Genomic DNA, 27,713 nt, shown 5'->3' on the forward strand with positions numbered 1-27,713 from the left:
TGATGATGGTGATGATGGTGGTGATGGTGGTGATGATGGTGATGATGGTGATGGTGATGATGATGGTGATGGTGATGGTGATGATGGTGATGATGATGGTGATGGTGATGATGATGGTGATGGTGATGATGGTGGTGATGATGGTGATGATGATGATGGTGATGATGATGGTGGTGAGGAAGATGAAGACAGTGGTGATCATAGTGGTGACGATGATGATGATGGGAGCAGAGATGACAATGATGATGGTGATGATGACAGCAAGTGTGATGATGGTGATGACAATGGTGACAAGAGCAGTGATAATGAAGGTGGTAGTGGTGATTTGTTTGATGATTTCACTTCCTCCGGGAAGCCTTCCCTGATCTCGCCCCACAACTGGCCCAGGTGCCTCCTCTTCCTACTTCCACAGTGCTGGTTCTGACCCCTGCTGCAGCACCTACTGCCCTGTATTGTAATTGCTGGTGTGTGTTCCCCTCTGACCCTCGTGGTGGGCTCCACTTTATTTCCATCACTTAGTACAGAAACTTAGCATGAGAAAGATGCTTAAGAAATAGTAATTGAAGGATTTTAATATTTGTTGGTCTTTATTTATAAAGATACCATGACAACTTATCTCCCTACACCTACTTCCACTTGCTACCATTAAAAGAAAAAATAGCCCTCATAAAAAGAATGGAGAAAACAGTGACTTTAAAAATAGGGACAAGGGGACAAGTGGGGTGCTACCTGGTTTTTATTGCATGGCTTTCACATTTATCAGCAGAAATGCATCTCACTTGGGCTCTACCACTAACTATAAGAAGCCACCTGGAAGACTCTCGCAGAGTGCCCCAACTTGGAAATCCCATGTTTAGTAACACTGAGAGCCAGGGAGAGAGTGGTCAGAAAAGGTGACAATTCTCCCCATGTGCACTGCTGTCCCCCCACTAGAATGTAAGCTCTGAGAATGGGGACTTTGGTTTGGTTTCACTACGGAACACATAGTGGACACTCAGGACCTATCTGTTGATTGGCTGAATGAAAACAGCCATGATGGCAGCTCCCATCTGAGTACCCAACTCTGTGTGGGTGGTGGGCAAAGTCCTTTCTCATGTGTCATTGAGGTTGGCACTTTGGTTATTTCTGTTTCACAGATGAAGGCACAGAGGCTCAGAGAGGCTGAGGCAGGGACTGTGAGCGATCCTGTGGACCTCACTCCATAGATGCAGACTGAGAAGCGTCACAGAAGAGAATCTAATTGTCCTTGTTCCCAGTACCCTTCCTTTTAGCTATGGGGGCTCATGGCCATCCGGCTAAAGACCATACTCCCCAGGGATGCCTTGCATCTAGGTGTGGTCACGTGATGAAGTCTGAGGTAATGGGATATGACCAGAAGTGATATATGCACCTCCCTCATCACTTCCTTAAAGAAATTGCTCTCTCTCCCCTCTTCAGGCAGGTTGGAACAAAGATAGGGTGCTGGGGGACCAGCTTCCACCATGAAGATGAAGACAACACCCATGGGGTGGTGGAGCAACAAGACAGAGGGCTGGGTCCTGTCCTGCTGGGTGACGTCATGGAGAGAGCTGCCCACCTCCCAGCTATTAAGTGAAAAAGAAATAAACATCCACTTTGTCTGAGCCAGTGTGTTCTGAGGCCTCTGTGTTCCAGAAGCCAAGCCTACTGCTAACTAGGGATTCCCTGCCCAAGACCCACAGCTCATTTCATTTGTTTGTTTCCGTAGCATCCTGGTAGGAGGGAGTGGAGCTGCTGGTTTCACGCTTGTTGCTTTAAGGATCAGAAGGAAGTGCGAAAGCTGCAAAAAAACAAAATCAAAGCTAAGAAGCCCCTTGGAAGGCGTGGAATGAGCTGTGACATGGCCAGAGGTCTCCTCCCACCAAAGCTCCATAGCGTGGCAGGATGGATGAGCCAACGCGCGAGGGGTCCTGCTCCCCAGATGGAAATCTCCTGGACAAGCCACTCTCCATACTCCCTCAAGGGCCACGGTGTGACAGCAACTTATGAAAACAACACCCCAGTGGCTGTTTCTACACTGGAATGATGACAGTTTGTGGCATCTGGGTTTTCCTCTCACAAGATGACTAGACAAAACAGCTTTTTATTCATACTCACATCATTCTGTGCCTTTGTGAGAATTTTCTCTTGCTATTCCCAGCATGTTCATGGCAGCTACCAGGACATCTTATCTCATGCAAAACACGTGCTCCTGGGAAGTTAACAACTCAGCGTTTCCACAAAACCTTGTCCTTTTAAAAATGTTATGTGGTGAGCTTTTCCATTGAAAGAAGTGCTATTACACATCCATACATAAAAGTGGATCATCACCCTCATTGGAGATTCTTTTTAAACCTGGATCCCATACGCCTACCCAGTCTAGCAGCTGTTCATCAGCCACACTGCAGATCCTTGAGGTGCCTCTCAAAGACCGGGGCCCAGAAGCAAACGCAACGTTCAAAACAAGGGTGTCTCTCCCCAAGCGAGCAAGGGCTCTCACTCCTATGGCAAATGAGAGTCTCCATGTGCCAGGTAATGGAAAACTCAAGTCCAAATGGCTTAAGAGATTTTTGTGGGTTTGGGTAACTGACAGGTCTGGAGGTAGAGCTGGTTTCATTCAGGGATGTCATCAAGGATTTGGCTTCTACCTGTCCTCTAGGCCTTTGTGGTATCAGTATCAACCTAGGGTGGGTGTCCTCATGGGGGCAAAATGGATACAGCAGTTCCAGGCTTCGTACCCACATGCCACACCATCTAAGGTAAGAGAGAAAGGGGCACCTGGGTAGCTCAGTCGGTTGAGCATCCAACTCTTGGTTTCGGCTCCGGTCATCATCTAAGAGTTGTGGGGTCGAGCCCCACATCAGGCTCCATGCTTGGCACAGAGTCTGCTTAGGATTCTCTCCCTCTCCCTCCTCTTCCTCCCCTCTTTCTCTAAAATAAATAAATAAAATCTTAAAAAAAAAAAAAAAAAAAGAAAGGGCTGGCTTCCAGAATCTCCCCTGGAAGAGTTAGGGACCTTATTACAAAAGCCTCCAGCCAATGTGCTCTTATGATTCTAGACCAAACTGGGTCACACGTCCATTCCTGAACCAACTCCTATAGCCACAGAAATGCTGTGTGTTGACCAACAACATGGCAAGGAAGATGGAGTCATCCTGATCGGATTAGACAAATCACAGACAATTCCTGCCCCAACCCCCGCCACCCCCCCCCCAGGACCACATGGCTATACACAGAGGAGAAAGGACGGAACAGGTGCTGGGCAGATGATCAGTGACCGAAGATTACACTAACTTCCTTTGGCAGCCACATCCCATATTTGACACACATAAATCCTCCCTTCAACTAAAAATCCTTAAGTCTGTCCAATCATAGGAGGACCCATCACACGGTGATGGTGCCATTCACTTTTTGGACCTGTGGCAAAGACTTTAGATTTCTTCCAAACGTTCTTCCTCTGTTTGGGCTGACTCAGTGAATTTCCTCACCCGAACAGAAGACAAAAAACCTCTTACGACCAATCTCTAATCATTGCACCTGCCAGCATCATTTACACTGTCTGTTCTCGCCATGAAACCTCAGCCAAGTGAGTGCTAGCTACAGGGGCTCTGTGGCTCTCTGCTGCTCTAGGAAGTGCTGCAGGTTCCCTGCCCATTCAAAACAGCAAGCAAAGGGCTGTTGTTTCTAAGAAAAACGAACTGGAAAGACAGCACAAGTAAGTCACTAAATTTATAAAAGTCACGTCCACTGAGATGTGGAAGAGGTATCGGGAACAAATTGGGCAGAAGTTGTCAAAAAAGAAAAGGGTACTGAACTCCGATAACTTCACTAGCTTCTTTGGAGAATCACTTCACTTTAATGAAACCGGAGACCAGAGACCATGCATCACAGGCAGGGTTTATGCAAGAAAGAACACAGAACCCAACCAGCAGACCCAGACTCAAAGAAAATGCCTTGGCCCTGCATCAAAAGCTTGGCAAATGGATGTACATTTATATGTCTTAAAGTCAAATATTTAAGTGTTTATCTGACTTATTTGATTATTCAGCCAACTACTGCCTTCAGCCAGGAAACATTAAAAGGCTTCCCCCATGGCTATCCCACCCCACACACACCCAGCTTCCTGCCATTCAGAACTCTACCGGCCGGCCATCAATCTCTTCCTCAAAAGAGTAAGAATGTGGAGAAGGGCCTGAGCCTAGAACTCAATGTGCCAACAGGTCTGCTTTCTTGTTGATGCCGATGATGGGAGGAGGTACTTTATGACAGTGGGTGTAGGTTGGGGGGACTGGTTGGGATCGTAGTCAAGTCAAGGATCTGTGGGGCAGGTTGGGGGGACTGGTTGGGATGGTAGTCAAGTCTCCACGTGAGGAAAACTTGAGTGTTGGCAGTAAGAATAGAAAGGAACAGGTGTGAATGGGGCATTACAAAGGGAGGATCAACAAGACTGGGTGATCAGTTGACAAGTCAAAGAAGACCAAGATGGAGCTCCTGGGTGACTCTCGTTGGCCTGCATAGAGGAAGTACATTTTGGTTTATAGGTGAGATTTCAAATGTTCTAAGTTTGAGATGATGATATTTGATGTTTCAAGAAAGACTAGAATGTGGATAGATAATTTGGGAGCCATTTACATCTCAACTCTAAGAATAAACAGAGTCATTGAGACAAGATGTCTAGAAGGCTAAGTGGACCGCAGGGCTTACCTCAGAATGCACCCACATCTCAGGAGCTGGAGGAGGGCAAGCCAAGGAAGGAGAGAGATAAGGCCTGAGCAGAGACGTGGGGACAGACCGTGGCCATGAAGCCAAGGGTGAAGACAGTTCAGTGGGGAAAGATAGGTCCATGTAGGCAAATGCTTCAAAGAGGTCACCACGCTCTCCCCTTGGGGATCTGCCATGCCCAAGACGGACAACCCACCATCCTCAGGCAGGGCTCCTCTCCCACAGCATGGTGACAGAGGAGGCCCTTCTGTCAGGACCTCAGTTCCGCGATGCACAAAGGACCCTGGGAGCCATTTCAGGCCCTGCTTCCTGCTGTGGGCTCCTCTCCCAGGGCCCAAGGCTGGTGTGTGGAGGGGAGAAGTGGGGGAGCTAAAGGACCACAGAAGTCACCAGGAACCTCCCTAGATAGGCAGCTCCTTTCCAGAGGATGTATCCCAGACTCCTAAGTCAGTTTCTACGTAGCCCAAAGAGTGGGTTCAAAGTCAAACAGAAGGAGGGAGGGAGGGTTGGAAGGGCAAAAGACCAAATAGCATGTGGAGTGTTGACAAGGAGACCTTAGCCATCATCTGGGAATGGGAACACATGAGCTGAGCAATGACAATAAAACCTGTTATGGAAAACATCTTCCTTGGGATGACCTTCATGCTCCCAGCATGGAGCCCAGGGCCCCAGAAACCTCCACAGACACTGATGACCAGCAGACCATAACTAAGCGTCAGCCCTGCCGCACCCACTCAGACAGATTCTTGGCTCTCTGGGATGATTGAGGTCTGGATCTCTTGTCTGGGAGCCAACAAAAGGGCGGTTTACACATCATCTCTTCTGTCTTCACTTCTCCCCAGTGACCTCTTCACCATCTTGCCAATCTTCCTGAATAGTTTACTAGCAATTAAAGGTCATCCTCCCAACCTCTCCCCACTTTGTTTCTACCGGATATATCAGGTCAGTGATGATGGTGATGACGATGATGGTGATGATGATGATGATGGTGATGATGATGGTGATGGTGGTGATGATGATGGTGATGATGATGATGATGATGGTGATGATGATGGTGGTGATGATGATGATGATGATGGTGATGATGATGGTGATGGTGGTGATGATGATGGTGATGATGATGATGATGATGGTGATGGTGGTGATGATGATGATGATGGTGATGGTGGTGATGATGGTGATGATGATGATGGTGGTGATGGTGATGATGATGATGGTGATGACGATGATGATGGTGATGATGGTGATGGTGGTGATGATGACGGTGATGATGGTGGTGATGATGATGACGGTGATGATGATGGTGATGATGATGATGATGGTGATGATGATGGTGATGGCACAGCACCCTAAAAATCAAGTATTTCATCTCCGTCTTCGCTCATTTGGTCTTCACAACTACCCTGGGGGACAGGTGGGAATCACTGCCTCCATTTTGCAGGTGAGGACACTGAGGCTTGCAAAGGTGAAGCAACTTCCTCAAAGTGCTAAAATGAGTTGACGGTACCGCCTGCCTCGGAAACCTGGCATTTTTCCCTCCCAACCCAGTGCCCCACCTCCAATATCCTGTTGCCTCTGGATGCCCTCCGTTTCACCTCTACTGCATCCGACCTTATGTTCTCCTGGGTCTGTTCCTCAAACAACGGGTAGCCCCAAACCCTGTCCCTCTTCCTGGCCAAAACCCACAATCATTTCTTCCACTTCTTTTTTTTCTTTTTTTTTTTTAATTTCCATTTCCAACAGGACAGTTGGGGCTAGTTGCCCACGTTTTGGAGACAGTTTATCTCCAGCTATTATCAGTTCTTTCCTCTGCCTCTTCCTTTGTTAATTCCAAGATGCCGCAAACAGGAAAGACAGCGATAACATGGCCAGATCCCACGTTCACCCAACTGTGTGACCATTACCTGCTGCAGAACAGGGCAGGGTGCTACTCCAGGAAAGAGGGGGGAAGCAGCAGTGTGGCTGGCCCAGCTTCAAAAATGCATGCCCTGCCCTCTGACTTCTATGCAAGGTGAGCAAGACGCTGGGACCCACGACACAAAGCTCGGAGTTGAGGCACTATGAATCGTCACCATTTAAGAATGTGATGATGGTCTACACTGGATTTCCTAGAGTGGGTACCGGGGAGCTCCCCCAGCAAGAAAACTCCTCTGACAGCATGAAGCCAGGACACCCTGGGTGGTGGGAGGTGGCTGATAAAGTCACACAGGAGGTGAAAATAATTGATCGTCAAAATATGTCAATCACCAATAACAGCACAAAATGCGTATTTCTGTGTATTCGTTTCGGACTCCATGTGTTAGGCACGCTGGAGGCTGAGAAGTAGATGGGAAACCTGACCCACAGAAAGTAGGTAACTTGCCCAAGGTCATACCCACCATAACTGGTGGAGCTGGGATTTGAACTCAGATAGCCTGGCTCCAGAGTTCATACCCTTAGTCAAACCAACTAGGCCTGACCACAACACAGCGAGGCTGACTCTTTCACAAGCCAGAGCATTCCACGTCCACACGCACGCGTGCCTTTGAGTAAGATGCTGGCATGCTGGGGAAGGCAGGGTGAGCACGTGTCCTAAGGACCTGCCCTCAGGAGCTTCTGAATATCCCAGGGGGTGGCAGCTTCTCAACCCTGGGATCTGGACACGACTTCAAGCCCCAAACCTTGGGTGTCAAGTCTGGTGAACAGGCTCGGGGATCAAGCTTGGGCGATGTTGTTGTTGGATAAAAACGAACTGGGGCTGCAAAGCAACAAAACCGGCTTCCCCCGCAGGGCTGGTAAAAGGGCTGCCCAGGATAGTGGAAGTGTTGCTCCTCCCAAGGTGGCTACTAACGTGGACAGGACACTCATCTGGGCCTGTCAACCCAGGTCTGTTTGGTGAAAAACAAGAAAGTCGGCTCCATCCTTTAGAGTCACACCTCCGAAGCCAAGGAGTCATGAACTTGGGAGTTGTTTTTCCAGCGGTGGAGACGAATTTCCACTGACTTGCACACCCGCTCACCCGCTCCTCGGCTCTGCTTCGTAAGGAATGACACACATTTTCGAGAAGGCTGGCCAGGTGAGGAGTTCAGCCCAAGGCCGTGCGCAGAGAGACGCTCGCTGACCCTGGATGAGCATGAGTCACAGCACTGAGCTCCAACCAGCTCGAGCTGGCCGAGTCCCATCCCTAATCCCTCTGAAAAATGCAATCGCTGAACTTACACGCCGCCATCCTCGTCAACCTGTTTCCTTCCTGCATCGGTTGGGTTTCAGTGCCATGAGCAGCCGGCACCACGGACTTCTCTTGGATGCCCCCTCCACTGCCTGAGCAGTGCCTCTGGCCCTTGGTGCCAACAGACCAATCCCCTGGAGTCCTCATTCAACATATCCACCAATCCCTGGGCCTCCTGGGCTGGTCACTGTCCCCAGAGAGCTCAGGGCACTGTGATACTGGTAACAAGAATCACGCATCTTTCAGGCTCCGTTTCCAAACGGCTTCCCTCTTTCCTTGCAAGACCGCTGAAAATGGTACGGAACCAGCTCCGGGAAACTCCTAGAGAGGGGGCACCAAACCCCCCGCACCCAGGAGAGCTGGGAACCCCAAAAGGCAGCCACACCAAAGAGAAGGCCACAGCCACGTTCACGGGAAACACTTTCCAAGCACTATGTGCCAGGCGCCAACCAGGCCGGATGCTGCCGTCTGCGTCCCCAGAAGGCACAAGTGGGATCAACAGGTGCAACTTCCAGAATCCTTCTCCAAGGACTGACCTTGCAAGAGAGTGAGCACCTGCCACCAGAGGGGACAGAGCAGAGGCTCAGTGTTCTTTGCCGGGGTTAAGTGTAAAGGGGATTCCTCCACTGGGCGGGGGATCAGATGCTGGATGATCTCTAAGGTCCTCTCAATCCCTTACATTCAATAAGTCTATAAAAATCCGACGCAAAGACACACACGCGCACACCCCCAGCCTACCCCGGACACTAAAGCACCTTTCTGGAAGAGACTGAGACTTTGACCCCAGGCTACTGCAGGGATGGAGCTGCCCCCCAAATTCACGCCCTGACCTGATGAACTCTCCGGGCAGGAGGTGACTGAGAACGGTCATAGGGACTTGCTTGAGTTCAAGTTCTTCCCAAACGACTCACTGTCGGGCTCCGGCCACCACCCCATGGGCAGCTTCGCCTTCTTCCAGCCCTGCTCTCTGTACACAGGAGGCAGGTGTCTGGGGGCCCAGGTGGGAGACCCGCCACCACCTCCGAGCCGTTGCTGGCCAAGCCAGGGCCCCCATGGACACTGCCTCCTCCTCGCAGGGCCTCCGCTGTGCAAAGCGTGCAAAGCGTGCAAAGCAAAGCGTGCTGCCAGCCTGCTTTCAATATCCGCTCGTCCCTCGCTGGCCTACCAGCCAGACGGTCCCCCCACCCTTTTCTCTTTGAAGAAAAGTGATTTAATTTCATGAGACTTTGGGGTAATCATGTTATGATCTTCAACATTAACCAGAACCAACTCCCTGCTACAGCAGGGTGGGGAAGGAAAGGGGAAGAAAAAAGTAAACAGTCCCATTCGGGATTGCCAGAAATGAGGCGGGGGGGGGGGGGATCACAGCAGCTGCTTTGCTGGTTCCCCTGTTGAGGACGGGCCTCTGCCAGAAACGGGGGCCTCGGTGCCAAGGTTTCTGGAAACAAGGAAGTTGGGCTTGGCAAGGCCTCTATTTCTACAGGTTAATCAGCTCAATTCAGGGGAGGGGAGAGATATTGGTTTTCATTCCCCAGCCTCCCTCTTATTCCCACCCCACCCCCACCTCCACTCACTTCCCTAGCACCCTGCACCCCCCCCCACCCCCAGCTGAGATGACCTGACATCCTCCTGGGCCTGAGCTCAGGGCCTCCCTGCCTCCTCTCCAAGGCCAGGATGCAGAGCTGCTCTAGAGACCAGGGTTCCCCGAAGGGCTTCGCTTCCATGCCCCCTGCCCACCTATCAAGGCTTTTCGGACCACAAAATGAGGCTTGGTGAGAAGGTCGGGTTGAGAGAAGGCAAGGAGAAGTCAGGAGGATGGGTGGGGGGGCTTCCAAAAAGAAAAGGAATAATTCAGGGCACAACCCCAGAACAGTGCATCTAAGGGTTAGCTGGAGCCAGCGAGGAATTCTCATGAACAATGGTCCTTCTTGGCAGACAGTCCAAGGGTGTGGTGCTAGCTTGAAAAAACAGCAAATAACCCAGGCTCCAGGGCCACCGGGGAGGGGGCTGGTGTGAAGCTGCAAAGCTGGGGCCAGGGCCTTCATGCAGACACCCAAGAAATGGGGTCGCACAGGAAGGCAGTCCCGTTGGGGCTCTGGCCGGAGAAACCCGGGCAGACCTGTGCTCTGTCTCCTGGCCCTGGCTTCCCTCCCATCTCTCGGGGTTGCCTGTCTGCTCAGACCCCACAAAGGACGCTGCGGTTTCTCCAGCCCCGCTTCCTCCCCAGGGATGCTAAAACTCCAGCACCTACTAGGGGCTGTGGCACGCAGGGACCACCCTGGCACCTAAGGTGCCCGCTCAGCCTCCAGCGTCCATTCGGGTTTCGAGCCGGGACGCGGAGCATCTGAAGAATCCTGGAGGGAAACAAGACCCCGGACGTGACTCTGAGACATATGTTTGTGGTTTAAGTCCCTTTTCTAGGGTGTAGGGAAAAGAAGTGAAATAGGCCACCGAGCTGCAACAGCCACATCGCCCCGCCCCCCAGCCTCCAATCCAGGCTGCTGGCTGAGGCGCATGCGCTTGGGCTTTCCCTCCGCGGGGCAGGCAGGTGGGCACCGTGCGCCCCCACCCCACCCCACCCCACCCCACCCCCGCGCCCCCGGACCCAGGGTCCGGTGGAAGCCAAGTGCGTTGGCCTCCGTGGGCCACGACCGTGCCGGATGGAGAAACTATAATGCATTTTAATAACATTTTTGTCTTTGCGAATTTTTGGTCTTTTGTTTGCTTTTCAACTTCATATAAAAAAAATTTAATTTAAGATAAAGGTCAAACAGAGTGGAACGGAGGGATTATAAAGTCTAATTACCGAGAATGTGAAGAGGTATCATTATACCAGAAAAGTGATCAAAACAGGCTTAGAGCAAGCCTTCGACCATGTCAGGAGCTTAATGTGGCGGTTCCAGAGACTGCCCTTTAAATGCTCCAGAAATACTGAAGAAAATCACTACGTCCAGGGGTATCGGCGTTCAACCCGTGTTACATCAAAATTAGATCTGTATCCCGGGAGAGAGCAGACTCCTTCAGGCAGCCCATGGGGGTGAACAGAACCTGGGTTCTTGAGCCCCATGGCCTTAGAGGCTTGTGGCTATTCTCTCAATACCGAAAGTTCCAAGAGGCTGGAGGAACCAAGGTCTGTGGGGAAGGGGACAGCTAGGGACCGGGGAAGGGCTTTTGGGAGACACCGTGGAGGTCACCTGGGGCAGGAACATTCTGGAACAGAGGAGTCCAGAAGTCTTGGGAAGCTCCAGTTGGGGGTCTAGCCGCCATGAATTGATACATAAAGCATGTGTCTCTTAAAAGCAAGCTGCAGGTCAGTGGCAGCTTGGACTAGTGGCAAAAGTGCTGAACAGAGAGGTAAGAGCTTTAGGTTCTAATTCCATAACACTTTTTTTTTTTAAGATTTTATTTATTTATTTGTCAGAAGGAGAGAGAGAGAGATCATAAGCAGGGCAAGCGGCAGAGGGAGAAACAGGCTCCCCGCTGAGCAAGGAGCCCGATGCAGGGCTCGATCCCAGGACCCAGGATCATGACCTGAGCCGAAGGCAGACGCTTAACTGACTGAGCCACCCAGGCGTCCCTAATTCCGTAACACTTGTCCAAGGTTCAGGGTGGGGTGGGGGTTAGGCTAAAGGAGCTGGGCTTCCACCATGTCCACTCCGTGTGTCTCTATGACCTCTCTAAATAGTGGAGTGAGTTTAGACAAAAGTAACACAGTTCCCTTTCTATAAGGGGGGAAATAGCCACAGATGAAATTTTCCGAGTTGTCCTCACCAGTAGCTTAAGTAAAATCCACCCATATGGATCACAGCTAACATTTCTCGAGCACTTGCTACGAACCAAATACGGTCCCACGCACTTGAAATAACCCATCTGATGCACAGCAATCCCATGAGGGGACGTCACCATCACCCCCAACAGACATGAGGAGAACCCTCCTGGGAAGGGCTCTCTCTCAGAAGGCTGCCCGCTTACACCCAGGCTACCCACCGAACTCTTCCCAGGAGAGAGGTCCCTAGGTGGTTCACTCGACCTGTGGCATAACATAGGGTCTTGGCCCACTCACCAAGGAAGACAAAGGTGGAACATACTAGGGCCGCAAATAGAGGGTCAAGACCTCAAACATTTTCTTAACATGGGGAATCAACTCAATCTTTCTTCCTTAGAAACACCTGGAAGCCCTGTAAAACACTTTTCCTTGGGCTCTGCATATTCATCCTCCAAACTGCCTTTTGGCTCTTCTGTCCCCAGATCCCAGTTGGTGACAAAAAGCTAGGTCCCCTTCGGGCGCCTGGGTGGCTCAGTTGGTTAAGCGACTGCCTTCGGCTCAGGTCATGATCCCAGGGTCCTGGGATCGAGTCCGCATCCTGCAGAGCAGGGAGCCTGCTTCTCCCTCTCCCACTCCCCCTGCTTGTGTTCCCTCTCTCGCTGTGTCTCTCTCTGTCAAATAAATAAATAAAATCTTTAAAAAAAAAAAAAAAAAGCTAGGTCCCCGAGATGCAGACAAGGCAAGATCTCAAAGGTGAAGGAGCCAGGGAAGATGATGCTCAGCAGACTCAAACTCTTCTCGAAAAGGAAATGACCTCCTTGGCCTTATTATTTTGTTTTTGCCAAAATGAAAGTGGATTAATCCACATTCAAACCAAAATAGTTTATACGCGGGGGTCTGCTGAGGGCTTTGAAATTATGAAATATGAAAGAAAAAAATATTCATTCCTCTGCTTAAATGTCCCTAAAACTTAATTCCTACTCATTCTGTTTAATTCCCATAACTATAAACTAGCTGAATAGACCTTTAAAATGTTTTAATAGGAAAATTCCTGGGAGGGGAAGTGAGATGTTGGTGTCTAAGAGGTTCAAATTTAACAGCTGAGAAATGTGTCTCAGCAGCCCGCAATGCCCACAGGATTGTGAAATTCACCAGCCCGCGGCTCCTGGTGCTGGGTCTTCGTAAACTGTGGAAGAAGCCAGGCTGGGAAGCCAGAGGCTATTTGCAAGGATGGGAAACTTTGGTGTCCTACTTTGAAAAGCAGACGAGCTTATTCCTATACTCACGCAGGGGTGGATGCGTGTCCAAAATGCAGGGCACCAGCCAGGAAGAGAAAGCTAGGGGTCAGTTTGGATTGCTCTGCGTAACTTGGAAACCTGCCACTCCCCCTCCTTCATTGTGGATCCCCTGCTAAAAATTTGAGGTTGACATACTGTTCCCTCCCAAGGGTCTAAAGTGAGAAAAGACCTATTTAAAAAAAAAGGACCTTCACCAGGGAACATAATCCGACTCTCTCTATTCACACCAAAGAGGTCCTTCCATAAGCTCATCAATGCCTTTTTAGCTCAGTGGTTTATGCATCTATCCAGCCAATAAACCTTTATTAAGTGTCCCCAGCAAGACACTGAGCATTGCGCTGGGAGCTCTACGTAGGCAGAAGCAAATGTGTGGGTTTGTGCCCTGGGCAGGGAGCATTGTGGCCTAGGAGCGATGCACTTGGTATTCGTCCCCCAAGCCCAGAGCCTCCACTCTCATCTCACCTGGTGGCGGGCTGGACACGAAGACATGCCTGCAAGAACTCCACACCCAGGCCCAGAGTACTAGAGCTACACAAACCTAACAGGACCCGGGAGCCGGCTAAAGAGGTTGGAAGATGGGAGCTGGGAACAGGCGGAGGAGGGCCTCGAGTTCTGTGCAGAGTTGGGACTTGATTCTGTAAGAGACGGGGATGGAGACTCAGAATCACAGGAGCAGGGAGCTCGGAGGTGGGTATGCCAACGAACAAGGGGTGTGTGAAGGAATATGTCTACAGCCCATGGCAAATGTACTTTATTTCGCTGACACATGTATCTATTATCATGAAAACCGTTACTCCACGGGGGCACAAGGCTCAGAGACACTAAGATACAAAGTATCTGTTCTCTTCTATGGCTTACTCTAAAACTCAGAGCACAGATTCCTTGTCCATACTCATGTCCACAGTCTATGGAAGATGTCTTCAACAACTGTAGGAGTCAATATCATGTCTGCATCCCTACCGAAGGTTCCATGGTCAATACGAGTTACTTACGGCACCCCGGAGCTCAATTTGACCATTCTGGTCATCCGTCATTGGATTTCCTGTTTGGCCCACACAGAATGCAACCAAAACAAGTCTATGGCGTCTTCAATACAACCAGTGATTTTTCTTCACCCAACAAGAATATATACTATTGCATTTTATTCGTTTTTTAATATTTTATGACTACATCCACGGGGCGGGGGGGGTGTCCACTCTATTGCATTCTTCTCTAGGCACACATTATACAAGCATTTTATACCTTTCCCCAGACGCTCCAGATGCATGTATATAATCTCACGCGGGGTAAGAGGATGTGGAGCGTCCTCTCCTAGGTGTCTGGCCTGAGCAGTGCGACACGCCTATGAGACCTTCAAGTGAGGCAAGAAATTGGGAGTTGCAAGGTTTGGAGCTCAGAGGCGCGCCAGGGTCAGAGACAGAAAACGGAGAGGGTTTGAATGGCTTCGTGTGAGGCCAAGAGAAAGGGTGAGATCATCTACAGAGAGGATGTATACAATGAAGAGAGGAGAGAACTCGGACTTGACTCCCCCATGTGGCAGTCAGACAGACGAGGAGGAGCCGGGAGACAAGGCTGTGCAGGAAATGGACAGATGGACGCATGCGCAGACAGACGCATGCATGGATGGATGCACACATGCATGGACCAAGGCATGCATGGATGGACCCATGCATGGAAGGATGCACGCACCCATGCACAGATTTATATGCAAACAACCCCAACCAATGACTGCAATCAGCAAAGTAAATAGGACTACTTCCCCAATACGTATACTCATTATCTTCCCTGCTGGCTTATGGTTTCTACATCCCTACAAGACAACATAACCCCTCTTTCCTACTCCTCCAAAGATGGCAACAAACCACCACTGGTCACTAGACCTTGACCAAGCAATAGCCAAATAAGGGACCTATAACTGGGATGCTCTGCATTGCTTACTTAATGCTTGAAAGATAAATAAATCATCCTGGAAAATGCTGGGTAAAGTGATCACGATGGATTTCTCTCCTTCCCACAGGACAATGATGCTGTGACAATAGCCCCTTCCTCGAGGTACGCATCAGTCTGGGCTAAAAGCGAATCGTTACTCTGCTAAACACACGTAATAACCTCATTCATAGCAAGGCGTGGAACCTTCGGATTATGGACTAAAGCCTGCCTCTGAGCTCAGACCACGGAGAAACACCATTCTGTGCTTAGTGTAGCAAAAACACAACAAAGCTCGGATAGTCATTAATAACGATATCTATAAAAGGCTACAGGACAGATGGAAATTAGTCTTTCCTTAAAAAAAAAAAGAAAAAGAAAGAAAGAAAGAAAGGTATTATCGTCTCGTCCCGGGGGTGGGATTTCTTAGTAGAAAAAAAGGAAAAGCAGAAGTTTGAGAAGATGGGCTTTCAGGTTTTAAATAGGCATCTAACAAATTCTAAAAATGTTGCCACAACCCTGTATTTTTTTTTTTCCCTTAACATAAAGGCAATGCTGGCAAGAGCTGTGTGATTTCTACTACGAGTTGACATTGTCACACCTACGGATACACTGGGTGTCAGATAACCTCATCACATGATCCATGAAATGTAATGCCTGAACATAATGTTATGTGCTATTTTTCTGAGCTTTCTCTTGAAAAGCAGGGTAACTTCTTGGGTAGTAGTAATTTACCTTTCACACTTCTGTAATAATCAAGGTGCCTGATTGCCCTGAATAACATTCCAGGCTGTCAGAATATTTCGTGGCTGTGAATTAGCATTTCAAAACCTTTTGAAACCAAGGGTAGGAGGGCTTTTTCCCTGCGCTAAAGACTGCTGGCTGCAAAGAAGCAAGTGTTCAGTACCCACCTGGAGAAGCCGTATTTCGGTCGGGGAATACTGGAGAGAGCTTTCAAAAAATGTGTCAAAAGGCTCAAGGAGCATTCTGGCTCCATAATCACACAGCCTGAAATTTCCCCAAACTGTCTTAAGTTTAAACATTTTGTTCAACGTCCCCTGTAATTCATTAAAACATCCTGAAAATCTCAACACTTTCGGCACAGAAACATTTTTCTACCTTGCTTCTCCAGCCCGGGGAATAGGCATCAAGGTCTTCCGTTAGGCCACAATCTCCAACCTCGAGTTGAGAAAACCATACCAGGAAAGCCTGGGGTCATCAAATTGTAACAGTGGCCTCAGAAGCTCTTTTGCTAGCAGGTCGAGCATCCAGGTATGAGGATCCCCCGAGAGAGGCCACATCCAGTGGCCAACATTTGTAGCTTCCCATCAAGCTTGTCTCCAACTAAAAACCAGTCCTGGTTCCCCATCGCTTATCAGTGGTTCTCCAGGTGTGACCTCCAGACCAGCGGCACCAGCCCCACCTGGGAACCTGTTAGAAATGCACATTCTGGAGCCTTCTCCCCTACCTCCTGAGTCTCTAGGGGAAGGGCCCAGCAATCTGTGGCTCTGACCACCACTTGCCTATAGAAAGCCCACATGGTTCGACCTGCCACCATCTTGCCCATGCTACTCTCCGCTCCATCCCCTATGCTTCCCCCCATTCCAAGCCTAGGTCCTAGCCAAACTCCTTCACGGACCGGATGCCCCCTGAAAATGCCAGCCCCACCCTTTCCCTCCGGACCATCAGCACTCACTGTACTCCCCGAGGATCTGCCCCATTTGTTCCACTACCACTAAAGTAACCCAGATGGAGCCCTCGGATCCCTCTTCCACCAGGCCTCCTCTACCTCCCTGGGAACCGTGCGGCTCTCCTGGTGGGATCAGAGCCTCCCTCGCCCCCAGGGCTCAAAGACTCAACACACTCAGCTGTACGTGGTCCTGGGGGTTTGGACCTGCCCTCTGGTGGCTTCCCATCTATGTGAATCTTTTTTTTTTTTTTTTAACTGAGGCGAAATTCACGTAACAGACAACTAATCACCTAAAGTATCCAACTCAGTGGCAGTTAGGACATTCACAAGGTTGTACAAACAGCACCTCTGTTTAGTTCCGAAACATTTCCACCGCCCCCAGAGAAGACCCCATACCCATTCTAAGCAGTCACTCCCCATTTCGCCTTCCCTCCAGCCCCTGGGGAAAGACTAATCTGCTTTCTATCTCAATGGATTTGCCTGTCCCAGCAAAATGAATAAATGAAGTCATATAATATGTGACTCCTGAGTCTGGCTTCTTTCACTCAGCATGATGTCTTGGTGGTTCAACGGTGTTATGGTCCTTCATTTCTTTTTTATGGCCGAGTAATATTCCATTGTGTGTTACAGACACCATGTTGTGTTTATCCATCCAACCACTGATGGACATTTGGATTGTTTCCATCTTTTCGGTCACTGTGAAGAATGCCAAGAACACTGATGTACAAGACTCCGTTTGATCCCCTGTTTTCAGTTAGTTTGGATTTATACCTAGGAGTGGAATTGCTGGGTCATACGCTAATTCGATGTTTAACTTTCTGAGACACCTGCACGAGTTCCTCAATTTGCATCTGCTCCATCTCCCCCCAGCGTCATCTGCGAGCAGGAATGACACCTCAGACACCTTCATGTCATACCCGCACACCATACCCCGACCTCAGCATCGTGCCTGCCTCGTACGTAGTAGGTAGGCATCACGATGAATGTCACAATGATAACACAGAGGGCTCACCATGTGCCAAGCATTTTGCTAACTGCTTTAGATGTACTGACTTAGTTCATGCTCACAATAGCCCTGTGAGGTACGTACTGTTATTACCAACCCCATCTTTCAGACGAGCGAACTGAGATGCAGAGAAATTAAGGAACTCGCCCAAAGTTACGTGACCAGGAAGTGGCAGGGCCAAGATGAATTAGAACCCAGGAAGTCGGGGCGCCTAGGTGCCTCAGTCAGTTAAGCATCTGCCTTTGGCTCAAATCATGATCTCAGGGTCCTGGGATGGAGCCCCACATCAGGCTCCCTGCTCAGCGGGGAACCTGCTTCTACCTCTGCTGGCCCCCCCTGCTTGTGCTCTCTCTCTCTCTGTCAAATAAATAAATAAAATCTTTTAAAAAAATAACATGTAAAATTAATAACTTTGGGTGCATTTTCCCTCACCTCCTTAAAAACAAACACGAGGGGTGTGTGTGTGTGTGTGTGTGTGTGTGTGTATTTGGGGGCGGGGGGGGGAGTAGTCCTGATACCTGAGGATCAAAACACAAAACCAGGTAAAACATAGTAAAAGAGCTCCTGATGAAAAATATCTGGTCTTCAGCATCTACTGCTACTTTTTGTTCCTTTCTTTAAGCTTTCTTTCTTTTTATTTATTTATTTTTTTTAAGGGCCGATCATGTGTCAAGTATCCCACATAGGTCCTAATACTCACAAAAATCCAATAAAGATAGGTATAATTACCTCCATGTTATAGATAGGAAAAGTGATGCTTTTACTTATTTATTTTTAAAGATTTTATTTATTTGAGAGAGACAGCATGAGCAGGGGGTGGGGGCAGAGGGAGAGGGAGAAGCAGACTCCCCGCTGAGCAGGGAGCCCGATTCAGGGATCGATCCTAGGACCCTAGGATCATGACCCAAGCCGAAGGCAGACGCTTAACCGACTGAGCCACCCAGGCGCCCAAAATGACGCCTTATATACACAATGCTATTTATTAAGATGTGGTTGGCCATCTGGGGTCGTCTGGGCCAGGACAGAGTCCTATGCACTTCCACACCCCATGTTCAACAAGATGGGATCACCGATGTTCATAGCGATGACCTAAATCATTCAAGACAAAAGCCCAATTATGTTTGGGGTTCCCTGTGTAAGAAGGCAGGTACGTATAAAATGCATTACAGAATGATGCATCAAAGTGACTCCGATAAAAGTGTTGCCCTTGCGGAGCTGGGGTGATTTTCCGGAAAGTTTTCTTCTGCAGAAGCTCTCAAGCCTGCTGGTGGCTGGCCGGTCAGTGAGCCTACGAGGTGGGGAGACAAGGCTGCCTTGCCACCTGCCGGCTTTACGGAGATGTTCCGAAAACCGCAATCAGTGGATGAATGATAAAAACAAGGGAGAAACAGCAACCACAGTATCAGAAACACCCAAGAAATCAATCCAAGCAGAGATGGGCTATGTTAAGCAGAATGGGAAGGGTCACCAAGAAAGAGCCCGACAGGTCAGGCTCTGGCCCCTGGAAGCAGATCGGCAGAAAGAGCACAAAGCAAAGAAACAAGTGACAGCCCTGAGCAATCACTAGGGAACAGACTCAGGGGGTCACCGCGGCATCTGTGTGCAATCAACCACTCACACGTCAAAGTGAGGATTAAGTGATGAAATTATTTCAGCCCATGTACCCGTCTGCCTGTTGTTTACACAGTAAATTGAGTGAGGTCAAAAATAAAAGGTGGTATAAGGTGGTACCAGGCCTCTCCTTACAAACTATGTCCCCTGGGGCCCTAGGGGTGCCCAGCCAGGCACCCCCACCTGAGATTTTATATGAAGAAGAATCTTATGGGGGCGCCTGGCTGGCTCAGTCCATAAAGCGTGCGACTCTTGATCTTGGGGTTGTGAGTTCGAGCCCCCCATGTTGGGTGTAGAGGTGACTTAAAAAAATAAAATCTTAAAAAAAAAAAAAGAAGAACAACTCCAAGAATAAAAAAATACTTGGTGAGCAGGTGGGGCAAGAAGGCGACCCCTAGAGTAGCAGAGGGTCTCTGCTCGGCTGCTGAGCAGGTGGAGCTCCTAGCAAGCACACCTGCATGATGCATGTTCTCTTGACCACCTGTCTGTCTTACCAGCTTCTCTTCACCCTTGATGCTGGATCAGCCCCAAATCCTACCAGTTCTTCCTTCAAAACACTGGCTGGCTTCTTTCCCACCCCCTCTGCTGCTAAGCCAGGCAAGTCTGCCCCTCACCTGAGTCCAACATCCTTCCCGCTGCCAGTTCCTGGGGGGGCCCAGGCCACTGTCCACCCTGCTCCCCTGCCTGGAGCAAGCTTCCTGGATGTTCCCATGGGGTCAAAGGCCAAACCTCCTGGGCGTCTCTAGCTCTGATCCTCCAGCCCGGGGCCCTTCCCTGCTTCTCCTTTGTGCCCATTACCCACCAGCAGCCAGACAGGTCACCAGCCTACCTGAAACCCTCCTAAAGCTTCCTATGGTCCTCAGGATAAAATCTAACCTTCTTACTGAGCCCACAAAGCCTATCCTGATGGCAGCCCCCATGCCTTGCTCTCCACTGCCTCTCCCACAGCCCCCTTCCTTCCCACCGGCCTGTTCTCTGTTCCTCAAATATAGCAAGCTCCTTCCCACATAGGGACCTTCCTCCTTGTTCTCTTGACCTGGAATGGTCTTACCTTCTCTCCCCGTGCAGCTGCCTCCTTCCCATTCAGGTCTCAGCTCAAATGCACCTTCTCAGAGAGGCGTCTCCTGGCGCCTTGTCTAACGCTGCCCTCCAACCAATCACTACCTGCTATTACCTCCCATCATTTACATCTAGAACGTGGATTTTGCCCACAGAACCCAAGCTTCATGAGAGCAGAGACCCTGCTTGTCCACACTGGTGTTTGCAGCCTCCAGAACTCTGCCTGGACACAGTGACTGTTCAGCAACTGGTTGCTGGCTGAGTAAGCAAATGAGTGGATAAGTGAGTGAATAAATGAATGGGAAAAGGAATAAGGGAATGAATGTATGTGAATAAGTGGGTGGTTGGATGGATCGTCAGATGGATGGATGGACAGACAGATGGTTGGATGGATGGGTGGATGAACAGATAGATGGATGGGAAAAGGAATAAGCAGATGAATGGAATGAATGTGTGAGGGATGAATGGGTGGGTGGATGGATGGAAGGAAGGAAGGGTGGATGGATGGGTGGATGGATGGGTGGAAGGAAGGATGGATGGAAGGACAGATGGATGGATGGATGATGGATGGATGGATGGACGGATGGATGGACGAATGGAAGAATGGGTGGATGGAAGGGCAGATGGATGGGTGGATGGATGGATGGGAAAAGGAATAAGCAAATGAATGGAATGAAGCTGTGCATGAATGACCGGATGGATGATGAATGAATGACTGAATGAGTGATTGAGAAAAGGAACAAGTGAATGACTGACTGAGTGAACGTGCCCATGAACGAGTGAGTAGTTGAATGAAGGCAGCAAGGTATGCAGAAGTATCTGGATCAGACAGGCACCCACCTAGCGGTCCTCTGCCCCGCCTGCGACCCTTTGCCCAGGGGGGCGCTGAACCCAGCAAAGTCCAATCCAGCCTCTGCGGATCCGCTCCAGTGCCCAAGTAGCCCAACCTAGACGCTGCCAAGAGGGCATGTGCACTTTGTTCTTCTTTTCCATAACCCAGATAAAACTTTTACTCTGTCCATTTACACCACCATTGTTTGGCCCTCCCCGAAGGAAACTTGAAAACTAAAATTCCTTTCTCCACTCATTTTCCCCTGTGTTGCGACCGAAATGCTCCATTTAGCATTCCTAAAGGCCCATTAGCATCCCAAAGCTGCTCGGCTGGAGGCTGTTCCCGAAGGAAGGGGCTGTGGGCGGCTGCCCCCCGGCCAGGCCAGGCAGTGCTGGAGCTGAAACTCGCCCCCCACCCCCTAACCCCCACCCCCACTCAGCCCCCTGCCACTTGGCATGATCTCCCGCCTCGCTCGCCAAACCCAACCAGTCCTCTCATTCCAGATATTTAGTGTGTATTCTCGCCCTCCGACTCCTGTTCTGAAGAATTCCGCCCCCCACCCCTTTTCTTGGGGCCTCATGAGGGCACCTTTTGACAAATACCACATGGGGGGACTTTTCATTCCAAAGAAAGACCCCCTCTACAAGGCAAGATGAATATCCCTATTATAGAACAAACGGGGTGGGGGGGTGGGGGTGTTAATCCTTCCCTTGTCACCCCCTCCCCTTGTCCTCCATCCCTGCTCAAAGAGAAAGAAGAAGCCAATCCGCCGAGCAAGTGAGGCAGGTCAGACAAACCTGGGCAGACACGGCGGGCCACGCGGAAGACTAAGTTTTCCATCCTCCCCCAGGCCTGAATGAGCGACTCCTCCTCGAGTTAACATTTGGGCTTGTCAGGGACGTCGCTCTGAGTGGCACATTGTTCTAGATAATCGCCCTGCTGCTGAAATTAGCCTCTGAATCAGACAAAAACCCTCCTGGAAATGCTAACCCAGTTGCTAGGTTCTCTGAGACAGAGAATCGCGTTCGCTGTCTGCCTCTGAGTTCCCATCAGACTGGGTTCTCCTTTCTCATGGCAGCCTGGCATGTCCCTCCATACAGGCTACAAAATTAGATGTCAGGTGTCCGACAGGGACCCCAGCCAAAGCAAATGGGGGACCGGCCAGTCCCTGGGGAAAGCCCCCTCCTGCAGCCTGGGCACCCAGAGGGGCCAAGGGGTTCACGGCTCCACACAGCACCCAGCTCCCTTTCCACTGTCCCCAGTCCCCAGTGAAGGGACGCAAAACACTCCCTTTCCACCCACGAAGTGCTCGACCCTCGAGCCCTTTGCTCACCATGTGTACAGACTGTCCTTTCATTCAGGTCCATAGATGTCCTTAATCTCTGGGGGATGCCCTCTGAAGGGGTTGCCCAGAGCAAGAGAACGAAGGTGACTGTGTGTGTGTGTTTTTTTTAAATACTTTTCATTAATGTATTAACCACAGCATGTTTGTGAGGCACCTTTTCGGGGCCAGTGTGTTTCTGCTAGGCTCTAAGGACAAAAAGACAAAAGGCCAGGGGACTGTCCTTGGGAAGGAAGGGGGTCAGGGTCTGCAGGTTGAGGGGGTCACTTAAGAAAGAACGCATTTCAGGGGCGCCTGGGTGGCTCAGTTGGTTAAGCGACTGCCTTCGGCTCAGGTCATGATCCTGGAGTCCCGGGATCGAGTCCCGCATCGGGCTCCCTGCTCGGCAGGGAGTCTGCTTCTCCCTCTGACCCTCCCCCCTCTCATGCTGTCTTTCATTCTCTCTCTCTCAAATAAATAAATAAAATTAAATTAAATTAAAAAAAAAAGAAAGAACGCATTTCAGAAGTCCTATAGCTAATCCCCACAGAGAACTCCCCGATGGGACGTGGCTGCAGGACTCAGTGTGCCAAAGAGGCAAAGGGGGACGTGGTGACTTTCTTAAGGATTAATTTCTAATAAAGTGACCATTAGTCCGGGTTCTTACAGGCAGCTCTTCCAAACCTCACTAAAGTCAAAGAAAGGCTGGTTCTTTTGAACATTGCCCAGGTATTGGAAGGAACGGGGGCTAGTCTGGGAGAAAGGGATTAGGACAAGGTTCAGCAGCCTTTTTTTTTTTTTTTCCTGGAAAAAGCCAGATAATAACTACTGGGGCCTCTGCAGGCCACACAGCCTCTGTTGCAGCTACTTGGCCCTGCCATTGTTCTGAAAACGGGCACAGGCAGTCCATAAACAAATGGGCGTGGCCACGTGCCAATGGGAGCTTATTTACAAACCAGGCACCAGGCAGAATTTGGCCCAGAGGCTGATTTTGCCAATTACATACAGGGTCTAGGTCAGCCCTGAGACAGACCAACTCCGGGCCTGGTTCTTCGTTAATTTAACGAATCCAGTTAATAATCCACACAGTAACTGCGAAGTCCGTTAGGTCACAAAGTTCCGGAAATCGGGGCTCTTCTTTAAAAAGCACCTACTATGTGCTGGGGTTGTGGTGAGGGTAGAGGGATGGACATAGAACCCTCGGGGGAGCTCTGAGGCATGGGAGTTTGCTCTGATGCATCAGTGGTTATCACACTCTGTCTATCACGGAGTCCCGTCCGTGGCCACACGCACAGGAATTTACGATCTTTACCTGCAGGATTACATTCTAGGGTGTGAATACGTCAGTTTAGTTAGCCATTTCTTTCCAGGCTGTGTTTCTCTCTCACTCTGTGTGCACGTAGATAGTATAGATATGGATTATAGACATAGAGAGATAAAATGAAGATAAGACAAACAAATCTAGATCCATACAAATCTGGGACAAACACTTGCAAGTACCTATTTATGCACCTGTGTGTTCCCCGAGGGTGGGCACCGAGAGGTGGACCTGCCAAGCCACAGGGAAAGCACATTTTAAAATGCACTCAGTCGTTCCTTTCGTCCTCTGTGCCTTTAACTCTGGCTCGCTCTCTCTTGTGTCCCTCTGGTCACGCTGGAGACCCAAGGGACAGAACCCGGAGGGGCCTATGTAATAACACGGACTGAGCAACCCTGTAAAGTACGTGGCCTGCTTTGCACACCACCTGCTTTGTTTTATTTAAAAATAATCCATGAAGGAAACCAGCGGAGCCCAGGCACCCACATGCCACAAAGCGGGGAGGAGTTAGACGGGGAGGCAGGTGGATGGGAGGACCACCCTCGGGCCTGTCGCCCAGTCTCGGCTGTCCGCAGAATACACGCCGTGGGGGAATGGGCTCTTCTTTAAGTCTAATTAATTTGTCCCCAGGGTCAACAATGGGAGCGAGCCCGGGAGAGGAGCCCTGCCCTAGGTTCTTGGCATTCCTGCAGTGGGGGAGTAGGGGGGAGCAGGAGAGTCACCAGGATGGTCAGGCCCGTCTGTAAGCTCTGAGGACTTGGATTTCTGAATTCCAATGCCAAGCCAGGCCTGGCACTGGCCCGGTGGAGCCTTCCTTTGTGTCTGAAAACCCTTTTTGTTTGAAGTTGGTATAACTTTAAGCAGCGTGCCAGCAGGAACCTACGAGAAAACTCCCCAGGCCCGCTGCTTTCCTCTTGCCTCTCCCAAGATGCACCTTTTCTCAGCTGCCAGGCCGGGGTGCTGGGGTGGCTCCCTGCCAGGCCGGAGGAGCGCAGCCCAGAGGACCGATCCTCTCCTTCCAAGGTGAGATGCGGACTTGAGCCCGAAGAGTGGGGGGCGTAGCTCGGAACGCGTGGACTACTGGGGGACTGGTATTTCCTGGCCACCTGCCACACGCAGACACCGCACTTGGTCCTTTACACGCAGCATCTGATTTCTAGAACACCGACATGATTAATCCCATTTCACAGATGAGGAACTGAGGCTGAGAAGCTCGACGTCCAGCTGCTGGGTGACGGAGCCAGGCGTGCAGCTGAGGCCTGTCGGATTCCAAAGCTGGAGCTCTTCCTGCTACACGGATGCCTTTCAGATGGCGAATCGTGATGCTCCAGGAGAGTGATTCCTTTGTTAATTTTTCAATTTGAAGTAATTTGAGACTCACCAAAAAGTTGCAAAATGGCGCCAAGGATTCCTGCGTACCCTTGACCCAACTTTCCCAAATGTTAATATCTTACACACCCAGGAGTGATCAAAACCCAGGAAACGGACATCTAATCTATAAACCTTATCCACACTTCACCAACCGTCCCACTAACGTGCTTTCCTGGTCCAGGACAGATCTGAGCCAGAGCCTGACGCTCAATTCAGATCTCCCCGAGTCTTTCTTTACCTTTAATAAAAGACCCTGATACTCTTGAAGAGTATGAGCCAGCTACGTTGGAGGATGTCTCTCGTTTGGGATTCTCTGATGCTCTGTCGTGATTAAATTCGGTTGTGGATTTTTAGCAAGATCCCGCAGAAGGGATGTTGTATCTCCCCTCCGTGCATAGCATACTACCAGAAGGCACACGACGTATGTCCCATTACTAGTTATGTTAGTTCTGATCGCTTGGCTAAGATGATGTCTGCCTCGTGTCTTCACTGTAAAGTGATCACTTTTCCATCTGAAATTGCGGCGAGATATTCTGACACTATGGCAACTTTCTATTTCTTATGCCTTCGCTCGCAAACTTTAGCAGACATTATGATTCTCTACAACTGTTCCTGGGAACTTTTTCCCCCAAATAGAGATTTTCTACATCCATCATTCTTTTTATATTGATTAACTGGAATTCAACTACAAGGAAACATGGACAGAGATTCCTAAACCTCTCCGCGCACTGGTTTCATTGAAATTATTAGCCAAAGGGCAGATTTGTAGGCTCCACCTCCCAGAGACGTGACTTCATGAAGCCAGGGAAAGGCTCAGAAATGCACATTTCAATAAGCATTTCCCACTCCCCACGAGGTTTTTTTTTAATTAATATAATTCACATACGATGCAATTTACCCCTGGAAAGCACACAATTCCATGGTTTTTAGCACCATCACAAGGTTGCACGTGACCACTATCTATTCCAGAACATTTCCTCACCTCAACAAGAAACCCCAAATCCTCATTCACCCCTCCCTCCAGTCTCTAGCAACCACTAATTTGCATCCTGTATGAATTTGCCTATTCTGGACATTTCACATAAGTAGAATCATTGGTATGTGGTCTTGTGCGACTGGCTTTAAGTACCATGAAGTTTCCAAGGTATATCCATGTTTAAGCATGTCTCGGTACTCCATTCCTTTACACAGCTGTGTAATAGTCCATTGAATGGATATACCACTCCTAACTTACCCATTCATCCACTGATGTACATTTTGGGCTGTTTCCACTTTCTAGCTATTATGAATAATGCCCCTATGAACATTCGTGTACAGGTCTTTGCCTGCATACATATTTCTGTTTCTCTCGAGTATACACCTGGGAGTAGAACTGTGGGTCCTGGGGTAACTCTGTGTTTATATTTAACCTTTTGAGAAACTCTTTCCTAAAGCGACTACATCACTCTTCATTCCCACCAGCAATGTATGCACGAGGGTTCCAACTTCTCCAGATTCTTTTCAACACCTGCAGGAACGGGCAGGATAGCCAGCTCCATTGCCTGCCTCTGTTTCTCCTCCCTCTCCTGCCAAGAGGTGATTAATTCATGGAAGAAGGAGGGTTTGCTGAAGAGAGGCATCTCGATTAGGAGCCATCCTGGCAGGTGTGAAGTGACATCCCAGTATGAGACTGATTCACATTTCACTGGCTAATGGCATGGAGCATCTTTTCACACATGCTTTATCGGCCATGCGTAGATGTTCTTTGGAGAAATGTCTATTCAGGTCTTTTGCCTGTTTTTTAGTTTAAGTGTGCCCTTTTTTGTTGAGTTGTAAGATTTCTGTAGATATGATATTCTTTATATATTCTGGACCCTTATCAGATACATGGTTTCCAAATATCTTCTCCCATTCTATGCGCTGTCTTTTCATTTTCTTGATCATGTCCTTTGAAGCACAAGTTTTACATTTTGATGAAGTCCAGTCTATCTGGTTTTTTTTCTTTGGTTCCATGTCAGATTTTGATGCACATTATCTATGGGCAGCTCCATGAGAAACGCTCCAGGGTTTGATCGTGATACTGGAAATGACACTTTTGAATCTATTAGCATAAAGTTATGCATGGTGCTACCTCTGTCTCTGCCAGATCTCTAGTTATGTCTTTTTTCATTCCTAATGTTTTTATTTGTGCCTTCTCTCTTTTTTCTTGACCAATCTTCCCCAATATTTGTTTGTTTTATGAGTCTTTCCAAACAACCAGCTTCTGGCTTTGGGTGATCTTCGCTGTTGAGTATTTGTTTTCTAGTTCATGGACTTCTTATTTTTCTCTTTCCCCCCCACCACTTTCTTTCTGGCTTATTCTGTTCATTTTTTCCCCTCACTTCTTAAATTGGATACTTAGCTCATTCTCATTCATTTTCAGCCTTTCTTATGGTTCTGCTATCCTGTGAAATGCCTGCCTCTCTTCAGCAAACCCTCCTTCTTCCATGAGTTAATCACCTCTTGGCAGGAGAGGGAGAAGAAACAGAGGCAGGCAATGGAGCTGGCTATCCTGCCTGTTCCTGCAGGAAGCCACCCAAGGAAACACTCTTTTTGGGGAGCTCAGAGCT

At 49.4% G+C, this 27,713-nt stretch overlaps 1 protein-coding gene across 2 annotated transcripts in view; it reads right to left on the minus strand.

Moving 5' to 3' along the window:
* The window catches only part of NTN1 (netrin 1), an 86,110-nt gene that overhangs the window by 39,267 nt on the left and 19,130 nt on the right, over nucleotides 1–27,713 (minus strand). The window contains exon 3 of one of the 2 annotated variants that reach the window (XM_081805715.1): nucleotides 82–1,798. The exons of the other annotated variant lie outside the window; for it this stretch is intronic. Within the exon in view, the coding sequence (XP_081661841.1) occupies nucleotides 1,773–1,798 (26 nt within the window). The 3' untranslated portion in view covers nucleotides 82–1,772. Of the gene's footprint in view, nucleotides 1–81; nucleotides 1,799–27,713 lie in introns of those variants that run through there. 2 annotated transcript variants of the gene reach the window in all.

The sequence above is a fragment of the Leptonychotes weddellii genome, chromosome 15, assembly GCF_054177405.1.
Source record: "Leptonychotes weddellii isolate Sample4059 chromosome 15, ASM5417740v2, whole genome shotgun sequence".
Lineage (NCBI taxonomy): Eukaryota > Metazoa > Chordata > Mammalia > Carnivora > Phocidae > Leptonychotes > Leptonychotes weddellii.